General features: G+C 49.9%; 1 protein-coding gene across 3 annotated transcripts in view; it reads right to left on the bottom strand.

Moving 5' to 3' along the window:
• ELMO3 (engulfment and cell motility 3) overlaps positions 1-12,572 on the bottom strand; it is a 28,242-nt gene that overhangs the window by 3,229 nt on the left and 12,441 nt on the right. For all 3 annotated transcript variants that reach the window (XM_053399703.1, XM_053399702.1, XM_053399704.1), the window contains 11 exons: positions 12,104-12,154; positions 11,345-11,467; positions 10,198-10,329; positions 9,198-9,302; positions 8,665-8,773; positions 7,201-7,337; positions 6,196-6,359; positions 5,562-5,674; positions 5,263-5,367; positions 4,106-4,188; positions 229-306 (listed from right to left, as the gene is read on the bottom strand). In XM_053399703.1, coding sequence (XP_053255678.1) covers positions 229-306; positions 4,106-4,188; positions 5,263-5,367; positions 5,562-5,674; positions 6,196-6,359; positions 7,201-7,337; positions 8,665-8,773; positions 9,198-9,302; positions 10,198-10,329; positions 11,345-11,467; positions 12,104-12,154 — 1,200 coding nt within the window. The remainder of the gene's footprint in view (positions 1-228; positions 307-4,105; positions 4,189-5,262; positions 5,368-5,561; positions 5,675-6,195; positions 6,360-7,200; positions 7,338-8,664; positions 8,774-9,197; positions 9,303-10,197; positions 10,330-11,344; positions 11,468-12,103; positions 12,155-12,572) is intronic.

The raw sequence follows: 12,572 nt of genomic DNA on the forward strand, positions 1-12,572 counted from the left end.
GCAGCTACAAAATGCTGTCTGGCTGTCATGGAGAGGAGCTGGGTAGATGGGAGGGGAAGTGGAAAGGGATATTGCATAGAGCACACCTGAGGGGAACTGTGAACAAGAGCACTTCATGCATCAGCATTTTCTTGCAGGTTCCACTTGAACCCTGCTCTATTGTAGAGAGAGACAAATACCCCATTTTGTTAAGATACAGGAGATCCTCTGCAGCACGTAGCTACTCACCTCATAGCGCGTAGGAGCAATGAAATTCAAATGTTCCCCAACATCATAGCTGATGGAAAAGGCAAGGTCTAGCAGATCCTGCAGGGACGAAAGTGGGAAGAGATGCCAGGCATTTTCAATGATGTGGTTCCATCAGACCTTGGGGCAGAAGTCCAGGTCCCCACTCAGCAGAATTACTTACTAAATTTCTATTCTGGCCTTCCAACCAAAGGAGCCCAAGACAACAAGACAGATATCAAACTTCAAAAAGTTAACACAATGCAGTTTTAAAGGTTAAAATAAAAACAACTTTAAAACATTTCAAAACAATTTGAAAACCATCAGAAGTGGCCATAGGCCACTTGAAAATTTCTGAGGGTCTTGGACCATTTTTCTGCCTAGTGCACTGGGACATCCGATCTCGGTGATCATGGGCAGGAGGCGGAGTTACGCTAAGACCAGATCATGTCATTACCGAGGAGGCAGGTTTAGTCGTTGTCTGAAGACTATCCCTGCCTCCGGGTCTGGCCTTGACCGGATGGATACTGGAATCAACAGGGGAAACCTACATGACCTGAAGGTGTTGCTGTGTAATGCCAGGTCAATGATGAATAAAACCACTGCCATCCACGACCTGATTGTGGATGGAGGATTTGACCTGGCATGTGTGACGGAGACCTGGTTGGAGGAAGCAGATGGGCCTGTCCTTGCCGCTGCTTGCCCACCAGGTTTCTCTTACACACAGCAACCCAGGTCATGTGGGCGGGGAGGGGGGGTTGCAGTGATTTTTAGGAAGTCACTAGCTTGCACCAGGCGTCCTACTGGGAAGATCCAGTTTTCTGAGTGCATGTTCTGGAAGTTGGGCAATAGGGGCAGTACAGGATTCCTTTTGGTGTACCGACCTCCCCGCTGCACCAAGGATTCCCTGTCTGAGCTGCTTCAGGTCGTGGCGGATTTTCTCCTGGAGACACCTAGTTTGGTTGTCCTAGGGGATTTTAACATCCATGCCGACACGACCTTACAAGGGGCCGCTCGGGACTTCGTGGAAAGCATGGCCTCCATGGGGCTGTCCCTGAATAAGTTTGGCCCAACTCATAGTCATGGACATGCCTTAGACCTGGTGTTCACCTCTAGTGACGTGGGTGATCTGACACTAAGTAAAAGTGAAACAAAAGAAGTGCCATGGTCAGATCACTTCCTGGTGCAACTGGACTTCTCCGCGACCCTTCCCCTCTGCAGGGAGGTGGGACCAATTCGGATGGTCCGCCCCCGCCACTTAATGGATCCAGATGGTTTCCAGAGAGTGGTAGGGGATGCTTTATCCCATGTTGATGGCCTTTCAGCTGATTCCCTGGTGGCCCGCTGGAATGCGGAGTTAACCAGGGCTATCGACTGTCTGGCTCCGAAGCGCCCTCTCCGATTGCATGGAGCCCGGACAGCCCCGTGGTTTTCTTCGGAGCTGAGGGCGATGAAACAATCGCTGAGACGGCTAGAGCGTCGGTGGCAAAAAACTCACTCCGAATCTGACCGGACACAGGTTAGAGCTCAACTTCGAGCCTACCAAGTGGCGATAGCGACGGCGAAGAAGACTTTCTTCACCGCCTCTATTGCATCTGCAGAAAATAGTAGCAGGAGACTCTTTCAGGTGGTTCGCAATTTAACGGAACCACCTTTACCACCGGGGCCTTGTAAAGACCCCAAGATCTCCTGCAACGATTTTGCAAAGTTTTTTGCAGATAAAATCACTCATATTCGGAAGGAGCTAGACACCACCGTGGGAGCAGGGCTGGGGCGGGAGAGTGCTAGAGCTCTGTCTGGTCAAGTTGCATGGAATCAATTTCAATCCGTTACCCCCGAGGATGTGGACAGGCTGCTTGGATGCGTGAAACCAACCACCTGTCTCCTTGATCCTTGCCCATCCTGGCTAATAAAAGCAAGCCGGGAAGGGCTGGGCGATGGGCTCTGCGGGGTGGTGAATGCTTCCCTCTGTGAGGGAACATTCCCAGATCCGCTGAAAGAAGCGGTCATTAAACCGCTTCTTAAAAAACCATCTTTAGACCCGGCCAGTATGGCCAACTATCGCCCAGTCTCAAATCTTCCATTCTTGGGCAAGGTGATTGAGCGCGTGGTTGCTGAACAACTCCAGGCACGCCTGGAGGATGCGGACCATTTGGATCCCTTCCAATCAGGATTCAGGCCTCATCATGGGACTGAAACTGCCTTGGTCGCGCTGGTTGATGATCTCCGGCGAGCTAGGGACAAAGGTGAGAGTTGTTTCCTGGTTCTGCTGGATCTCTCAGCGGCCTTTGATACAATCGACCATAACATCCTTCTGGACCGTCTAGAGGGGCTGGGAGCTGGGGGCACTGTTATGCAGTGGTTTCGCTCCTTCCTCCTGGGCCGTGTTCAGAAAGTGGTGGTGGGGGATGAGTGTTCAGACCCCTGGGCCCTCACTTGCGGGGTGCCTCAGGGTTCCGTCCTCTCCCCCATGCTTTTTAACATCTATATGAAGCCACTGGGAGAGATCATCAGGGGGTTTGGACTGGGTGTCCATCAATATGCAGATGATACCCAGCTCTACCTCTCTTTCAAATCAGAACCAGTGAAGGCGGTGAAGGTCCTGTGTGAGTGCCTGGAGGCAGTTGGAGGATGGATGGCGGCTAATGGATTGAGGTTGAATCCTGACAAGACAGAAGTACTGTTTTTGGGGGACAGGGGGCGGGCTGGTGTGGAGGACTCCCTGGTCCTGAATGGGGTAACTGTGCCCCTGAAGGACCAGGTGCGCAGCCTGGGAGTCATTTTGGACTCACAGCTGTCCATGGAGGCGCAGGTCAATTCTGTGTCCAGGGCAGCTGTCTACCAACTCCACCTGGTACGCAGGCTGAGACCCTACCTGCCCGCGGACTGTCTCGCCAGAGTGGTGCATGCTCTGGTTATCTCCCGCTTGGACTACTGCAATGCGCTCTACGTGGGGCTACCTTTGAAGGTGACTCGGAAACTACAACTAATCCAGAATGCGGCAGCTAGACTGGTGACTGGGGGCGGCCGCCGAGACCATATAACACCGGTCTTGAAAGACCTACATTGGCTCCCAGTACGTTTCCGAGCACAATTCAAAGTGCTGGTGTTGACCTTTAAAGCCCTAAACGGCCTCGGCCCAGTATACCTGAAGGAGCGTCTCCACCCCCATCGTTCTGCCCGGATGCTGAGGTCCAGCGCCGAGGGCCTTCTGGCGGTTCCCTCATTGCGAGAAGCAAAGCTACAGGGAACCAGGCAGAGGGCCTTCTCGGTAGTGGCGCCTGCCCTGTGGAACGCCCTCCCATCAGATGTCAAAGCGATAAATAACTACCTGACATTCAGAAGGCATCTTAAGGCAGCCCTGTTCAGGGAAGTTTTTAATCTGTGATATTTTAGTGTATTTTTGGTTTCTATGGAAGCCGCCCAGAGTGGCTGGGGAAACCCAGCCAGATGGGCGGGGTACAAATAATAAATTATTATTATTATTATTATTATTATAGTGTAGCAACTATAATGCACTATGCTAGATGCTGTATGCTTCTTCAATGTATTGTTACTGCTTTTTTATTTTATTATATTTTATTGTATTTTATTATATTACAATTTGAACTCCATTAAAAATTCAATATGTGTATTTAATGCTAACATGCCTGAATGAAGCTGGTGAAGCACTGATGCTTTTCTGTTCAGGTCCTGCTTGTGGGTTTGCCACAGGCATCTGGCTGGCCACTGAGAACAGGATGCTGGACTAGATGGGCCACTGGCCTGATCCAGCAGGACTCTTAAGTAACAGTAGGGGGGAGAAGGTAGCTTGCATACATGTGCACAATTCCCCTATTTATATGTGTGAGAGGAGAAGAAGAACAGAATGCAAACTGACCTTGTTTTGTTTGCCAGAGCTCTTCTCCTTGGTTTGTGGGCATTCCCGGCCAGTAAGCAATGCTTTCATATCTGCCACAGGAACTTTGGGCAAAGAAGCACACACAGATTAATACACCACCAGGCAACAAGGACAGATGTGCAGAGCTCAAACCAGGAGAACCACAGGATTCAGGAGCAGGGATAAGAATATGCTCAATCCATACCCTCCCACATGAGTTTCTTCAAGCCAAGGGTGCAGCAGTGGTGGTGCTCCAGCTGTCGTTGGACTCCAATTCAGCATGGCCAGTGGTCAAGAATGATAGGAACTGGAGTCCAGCAACATTTGGAGAGCCACAGGTCCCCCACCCCTGGTTTGCAGGCACCTGGATGAGCACTTGGGGAGGATGCTTAACTAGATGGATCTTGGCAGAATGTCCTTGACCAGATGCCCCAAGGGAAGACTTGTTGCTCCTCTGCGAGGGTGGCAGCCTCTCCTTCCACCTCCAGGAGAGCTGCTTTTATATACTCCTTTAAGATCAACCTTGATGAGACCCTGCGTATGGGCCCACCATCAAGATGTATTAGGTTGATGGGCACTTTCAGATAAATGAACTATCATCTCAGCCCTTATATACTCAATTGAGCACTGTGCTCTGCAGGTGAGGTTCTCCTGCAGTTGCCATCTGACCAGGGAGTCTATTCCACACAATATAGGAATCGGACCTTTAGTGTTGTATCACCTGCCCTTTGGAATCCCTCCCGCCTTTGAATATTAGACAGGAATCTACTGAAGACCTTGTTCAGCAAGGCTTTTAAGATGAGATGTTTCCTAGCCTGCATCTGTATTGGAATTGTTTTTATGTTGTTTTTATCTCTTCATGTTTGCTGCCCTTTGGTAGCAAGGGCAGGATATAAATTAAAGAAAGAAAGAAAGAAAGGAAGGAAGGAAGGAAGGAAGGAAGGAAGGAAGGAAAAGAAAGACAGGGTCTTTTCAGTGGTGGCCCCATATTTCTGAGATACCCACTTTAGGGATTCTCAGTTCTCATTCTTGCTTTGGTGGCTTCCCACCTTTGGTCTTGTGAGTGGCACAACAGAGGAAGCAAAGCAGCCTCAGAAGCCATAGTGGGAGCAGGAATATTGAAGGTCAGATGCGGCACATGGGACAGGTCTGCATACCTTTCTCTGGCAGGCTCTCAATTGGCAGACTTTCTATGCCCTCTTCAACATCTCCGTAGTGCAGAAATTTGTGGTTGGGAGAAAGGCGGCAGAACCAGAGCTTATCTAGCCAAGAGAAAACAAGTCACAGCATGGAGATTATGGCTGCAAGAGCCCTTCCTGCAGTAGATCCAGTATGAGCTCCTTGCCTTCCAACTTCCTAACTCACTTGTTTCCTAGTAGACTCCTCTCCCATCAAAAGCCCAAGACACACAAGCTCCAGCTGCCCTCAGTGGAGAACATGGCCTCCAGCCACTTACCCTGTCTCCGCCGGCTGCTAATTTTGCGGAAGAGCGTCCCTTCGCAGAGGTGGAGGAGTCTCTGCTGTTGGATCAGCTTGAGAAGCTCAGGTTTCAGGCGCTCTCTCAATTCCCTGGGGCAAAGCACAGTGGAAGGAAGAGTAACACTGCCTAATATCACAAGGCCCCATGACCTTTCAACAGTCCTCCAGCCTCATCCCTACTGCCGGAACGAGAACATTCTCTCTGTTCTGGCATTCCCAGTGAGCAGAACATCCTCCCATTCTGTTCCAGCACTGAACTGCAAGCAAAGCCCATTGAGCTATGGCCCTTCCCCTAGAGGCTGATGGGAGTTGTTGGACTACAACTCCCATCAGCCCCTACTAGCACAGCCAATGGTTAAGGATGGTGGGAATTGCGGTCCACAACATCTGGAGAGTCACAGTTTCTCCACCCTTTGATTTAGGGCTGTAAGAATTAGAATCACAAAGCCTGTAAGCCACATAGTCCAACATCCGTCTTGAGCAGGAAATCCAAAGCTAGAGCAGGGATTGATACCTTGAGGTATCTCTTCAGGCACCAGATATACTAAAAATATTGATACAAGGCTCTACAGACACCTCACACAAACATATATCAAAGCCTCCTTACTCACAGGACGGGCGCAGCTAGGATCTCCTCCTGGTGCATCCGCTCCGTCTGCCGAAGACGCAGGATCTCACTGTAGTTTAAGCTATTCACTCGACTCTTGAAGAGCTCCATTGAAGTAGGCCTTAGGGTGAGGATTCTGGTGATCTGCTCCCGAACCACCTGCATCACCTGCAGGGCCAGAGATTCGTGCAATGGGCAAACAAATGGATATGATGCCCTATCCCCATCACTACCAAATTCCTCTCTCCCCTAAACTCTTGAAAGCCCCCTCAAGCATGTTCATACAGCAAGTGCTCAAATTACAAAAGAAAGGCTGGGGGAGATGTAAACAGAATGAAGACACACTTTTGTTCCCCGACTCCCATCTAGTTTGCGACAAAAATCATGCCAAATGTATCTATGTGCACGACTGCTGTGGCATTGTGAGCGGCTTTCGGCACATTTATGTGGAAAAGCAGCTTACAAATTGAAATAAATGAATAGTAGCTATCTAAAAACTATAGATAAGGAAGCCAGCCCCCTCTGGCCTCCATGTAAGCACAGCACAGGATGGAGTATTTCAATTCAGTATCCAATAGCTCAAAACCAATATTTTGTCCTGGTTAGCAGTCACCTACGAAAACTAAAACTGGAAATTTGTTTAATGGGATTTTAAAATTTAGGTATGTATCTGGTAGAGCAGGATATATGAATTCATTTTTGTTGTTGTTGTTTGGTCAATTACTGGATTTTATGTAAGATTTTAAAAATGGTATTCTAGTTCAATTAGTTTTGGTTTTCATCTTGTCATACGATGCCAATGGGTATGCGTGGGACTGACGGTGAAGCTTATTGGGTGACAGCAAGCCAGTCGCTCTCTATCAACCTAACTAGCCTCATAGAGTTGTTGTGAGGAAGATAAAATGGGTACATGGGAGAATAAAATGGGTATTCACCTATACATATAAATTAGCACATGCACATTTGCATCCTGAGCCTATGCCCCAAAGTCCCTGCTGTTAGGCCTCACCTTGTCAAAGTCTTCCTGTGTCGCACGCATTTCCTTCCAGGTCTTGTTCAACAGCTGGATGCAGATGCAGAAGAGTTCCTCAAAAAAGCTTTCTTGGCCAAAAAACATGGGGTAGAAGGCCTGGGCTGTCTCAGAGCCTGTCGTAAAAGAGAAACACAATCCCTGGGTCTGTTTTTATAAATAATCTCCTCCTCTCTCCTTTCTGTTCCGCCTAATTCGATAACCATCTAAGAACTTCCATGGAGAGCTTCTCTCCCCATAATACCATCTTCCCATTTCTCTCAGAGGTCTCACAGAACAAGATGTGAGTGTCCTAAAGCAGAGCTTTCCAAACTTTTCATGTTGGTGACACACTTTTTAGATCAAGCATCATTTCGTGACAAAGTAATTCAGTTTAACTAGCAAACCGGAGATTGAACTAACCCCTTTCCAGCCCTGGAAGGAGCATGGAGAGCATTTGCATGACACACACACACAGCAGCTGACACACTAACATGTCACAACAGACAGTTTGGAAAGCTCTGTCCTAAAGCATGGGTGGGAAGTCTGGTGCTCTCTAGATACTGCTGAACTCCAACTCCCATCAGCCCTTGCCAGCATGGCCCAATGGTCAGGGATGATAGGAGCTGAAGTCTGACAACATCTGAAAGGCCAGAAGTTCCTCACTGCTTCCCTAAGGGCTGTGGGGGGTGGGGGAGGAGAACTCCCTCTGTCTTCCCAGAGCACCATATTTTTAAATGCCTACGTTCATTCTCTACAGCTGGACACCACTATAAATCCCTTTTCCATCCAGGGGGACTTGTTGGTTACAGCTATGCAACTTGGTTCCCCCTCCCCTCCCATTTTTTAGGCCTTGATTGTTCCTTTTGTTGTTTCCTTCTCAGCTCTTCCACAGCACATGTGGAGGGGATGTGGCAGACTTTAGACTTGTGGGATCTACTTTACTTTTTTACTGTAACTCTAGGATCCACCAACCAGAACCAGGGCAAAATACTGTCTCAGGTTGGTGGACATAGGCTAAGAACTAAGGAACAGGACACACCTCCAAGTCCAGAAATATGTGACCAGAACCAGAACCACACTCACACATCCTTCCACACAAATCCACTCCTTTTTCCCACACCATATTCTTTTTCAGCAATCTAGTTTAGGAAGAGAAAGCACTTTGTAAAAGGCTGTTAGACAACTGCGAATCAGAAAGCCTTGCCAATTTGCCACAAAATGCTCCAAATACTGCACGTAGATGCCAATCTACCTCCTGTCTATGGTACCAGCCCTATAGCAGTGGAGAAACATTTTCCTATGAAAAGCTGTGAATGCACTGGAACTGGGAGAAAGAAACCTTACTACCAGCCCTGCCGGCTCATAAAGAAGGCCTCAATGGCAGTGTGTGAATGCCGGCAGAGGGACCAGAGTACCAAGGCATCCTGGGTTCAGAGAGAGAAGGGAAGTACTAATACTCACAAGGCTCCCCCACATGAAGGATCTCACAGAGCATGAAGCAGAGCTGGATGCTACTCCGGGCAAATGGGCACTCGTGTTTATCTTCTCGGCTACTGTTCTCAAGAATGAACTGAGAGGAAAAGGGAGAATGTCACAACCTCCTCAGGCCTCCAAGAGTCTGAAAAGCAAGCTCAGGGAGGCAGTATTATATATTATGTTATTATATTATATTATATTATATTATATTAGTTGGAGAACAGTGTCATGAAATTCAGAGAGGGGCAAATTTGGAAGGATAGCTGTGCTTCAGTTTGCCTATTGTTTTAGAAAGTGCAAATCAGGTAGGTTTCTGTTAAGTTCTGAATCAAACCAGATTTATTCCCCATCGCAGAGGAAAGCCCACCAGAGGGACACTCTGCCCAGGGTGGGGGCATCTCAAACCTGGAGCCAGCCCTATCCAAAGCACATGGCTGCTACTGATTCCTGAAGTTCTGCTATAAGTTAAGAGGGAGGGAAAGGACCAGCGTCACAAAGCAAACAAGCTCTTCCATTACCCTGCTGTAGGCACTTGGGAAGTGTCTAGAGAAATAGACCATGCTGTCTAGAGCAAGGAGCCCTGGAGGGCTGCGCTGCAAATCCAGGGCAGGGTTAGTGTTATTCTGAAAAAGAAAGACATAACACAATATTAGGGCTGCTTAGATTGGTGAGGGAGGGGAGGAGACACACACAAAACAACACAAAAGACACAATAAAGAGGCAGTGGCTCAAAATGCGGAGGGGTAGAGGGCTCTCCTTCACTGCCAGGCCCTGACAAGCTGACTTAGGGATGAGTAGCAGTACTACAAGTCTGGCTGGGCCTAGCCACCATGGCAGAAAATAAAATGCCGGCATGACCCAGCTGCCGAGGGTTGCCTGAAGAGCTGGGCCAAATATTTATAAAAGCAGGGGCCGCGGAGGGCAATGCAGGTGTCAGCAGTCCCAGCCAAGGTGGAAGTCAAGAAGGTGTCTGAAGAGTCTGACGAAGACATGAAATTTGGTCTCTTTGACTGGCTTGCTGGGTCAGCGGTGGGCCCTGCTTTGGTTCTGGAACCCTGGCAGCCGTTAGGTGCCGACACAGGCGATGCCACCCTCTCAACAAAACTTGCCCTGCAGGTACTTTGAATACTTGCTGTGCTCTCTTCTTGTGGCATATAATCTATACCGGGCATAGAGGCCCAATGTGACCCTCTGGGCCTCTCTGTCAGGACATCTGAACTGTTACCCATCACCCAGGCACAGCCCTTCCCTGGCCCTCCTTGAGCCCTTTTGCCAAGCTGAAATGTGTTTCTGAACTGTGACAATGCCTCCTGCTTGCCTCAAAGGAGTGTCTAGAAACCTCTGATTTCTGCAAAGCTGGCGTGTAGTCAGCTGTCCTGAAGTAAGAGCCACAGCTGCTGCCCCCCCCCCCCGTACATATTTGCCTCTGGCCCCGTCAACCCCTGGCATGAGGCCCCAAGAGGCAATGCGACCCTTGAGCTGAAAAGGGTCCTCCACCCCAGTCTATGAGGAACTTACCACAAAGCCCAGCTTCCGGAACTCCTTGGCACAAAGGGAGTGCCGGCGCTCAGTGTTAGAGCTGCTGGCATAGGATTCGTTCTCGGAGACAAAGGCCGCATGTCGCAGGGACTGGAGGAGCTCCCTCTGATCCTGCACAGAGAATATCAGCAGGGTTTGCCTTATGAGCTGGAGAGGCTGGGCAATGAGCCTGGCACCTTCTGCAAGCTTCCATTTAAACACTGGCAAGGTGACAAGGTGACAGAGGCATACAGGAGAACGGAGCTCTCCACCCCTTCTCAGCCAGCCCCCAAAAGGGTTACAATTTCTGTGGGACTTATTTAAAGGTAAAGGTACCCCTGCCCGTACGGGCCAGTCGTGACCGACTCTAGGGTTGTGTGCTCATCTCGCTCAAGAGGCCAGGAGCCAGCGCCGTCCGAAGACACTTCCGGGTCACGTGGCCAGCGTGACGAAGCTGCAACTGGCGAGCCAGAACTAGTGCCGCACACGGAAATGCCGTTTACCTTCCCGCTATAAAGCGGTACCTATTTATCTACTTGCACTTAGGGGTGCTTTCGAACTGCTAGGTGGGCAGGAGCTGGGACCGAACGACGGGAGCTCACCCCGCCGCGGGGATTCGAACCGCCGACCTTACGATCAGCAAGTCCTAGGCGCTGAGGTTTTACCCACAGCGCCACCCGCGTCCCCTCGAGGGACTTATTTACAAGGTGCTAAAACTCCAGTCCACTCCACTGAGAGTTGAACTGTTTGTGAGACAATGAAGGTGTAGTTCTGCTGTGGAACAGTTTTTCCCTCCTACAAATTTCCAATCTGGGGTGGGTGTGGGGGGTGGGGGAGGTGGCTAGTGGGAAGGTGCTGGAGTGCTGATCCAGGTTTGCACAACAAGCATGTTTTCAGCAGGCAACAAAATATCAGAACTGACAGATTTCAACACGAAGAGTGTTCCAAAGTTCTGTGGTTGCTAAGCTAAAAGGCATGGAAAAGGCATGGAAAACTAAACTAAATACGAGGTAACTGTGGGACCAGTCAGGAGGTCTACTCCAGATGATCGCAGCAATCTGGGACCAAATATCCTAGGCCATCAAACTTTGGGCCAATACAATGAAGCTGAGAGGCAAGCCATGAAAGTGAGGAAAAGGGAGCCGACCTGTAAATAGGGGTCCATAGGGGTCCTCATCTTCTGCTCCAGGAGGTTCAGCGTGAGAGACTGCAGCACGTAGAGGTAGTGGGCCATCTCATCCCCAATGGGCTCAGAGGCATGGATGATGTTCTAAGGACAGAGCACAGCAGAGTCACTTGCATTGTCCTCCTTCCTTCCCTCCAACCCCCACCCCTTAACCCCTGATGCGATATTCCAACTCCTCACAGCAGAGCTCAGTGGGGACAAGGGGTACCATCCACCAAGGTGAAATGGGCAGAAGAGAAGCCACAGAAGAAGGGGAGGAAGCTAGAGTGAGGACCCAGAGAAATCAGGCCAGTCAGTCAAAATGTAAGAGCAGGGATGGGAAGCCTCAGGCCTAGGGGCCTCTCTATCCTCTCTATCCAGCCCTTAGGACTCTCCCGGGCTTTCCCAGCTGCACCATCACAGGCCCAGCTCCTAACCCTCCTTACCTGGCTAAACTATGTCTTCAAACTCTTGCTTGCCTGGGGTGGGGGCTAGAGAGGGGTGTGCATAGAAAGCAGCCTGTTGTACAAAGGTAACAATTCCTGTTTGTTGCCCCACCCACTTTTGCCTCTGGCCCTGGCCACCACTGGCACGCGGCCCCTGGGAGATTGCAGCCCTCAGGCCAAAAAAGCTTCTCCATCCCTGTGCCTGAGAAGTGGGCACACAGGTGAGAAAGCGCAATGCTTATGACAAGGAAATCTATGCCACACACCCCACCGCAGGCCACTTGCATGCTTTCACCTTGTGGATAAATTGCCGGAGGTTCTTCCTCCCCAGATACTCCATCATGCCCTGGAAGGAGAAAGGAGTCGGGGAGTCAGCCCCAAAACAAACCTCCCACTCCACCTTTCTTTCAGCCATGTGCACAGGTCCCCAGCACATCTGTGCAAGCATCCAAGTTCCAATTTCTTGCATCAGGTGGCAAAGTTCCCCACCCACAGATTACTTGGCACCCTTGACGATTCACAAGCTCCCCATGCATGCCCTAAGCAGGCTGCAGGACAAGGGTGGTGACTCATGGCCTGCTAGCCCTCTGCCAAGACCAGGCACCTCTTTGCTCTCCAGCCTGACACCAATGCAAAGAGGTTCTAAGAGGCTCAGGAAAGGAGGAGCTCTCTTTCCTGAACCTTGGAGACCTTCTTGAAATAGTGCTGCACCAAAGGGAGAATAGGCCCTTTCCTCTCCTTTTTTCCATCTAACACCCGTGCTG

Source organism: Podarcis raffonei, chromosome 8 (genome assembly GCF_027172205.1).
Source record: "Podarcis raffonei isolate rPodRaf1 chromosome 8, rPodRaf1.pri, whole genome shotgun sequence".
Lineage (NCBI taxonomy): Eukaryota > Metazoa > Chordata > Lepidosauria > Squamata > Lacertidae > Podarcis > Podarcis raffonei.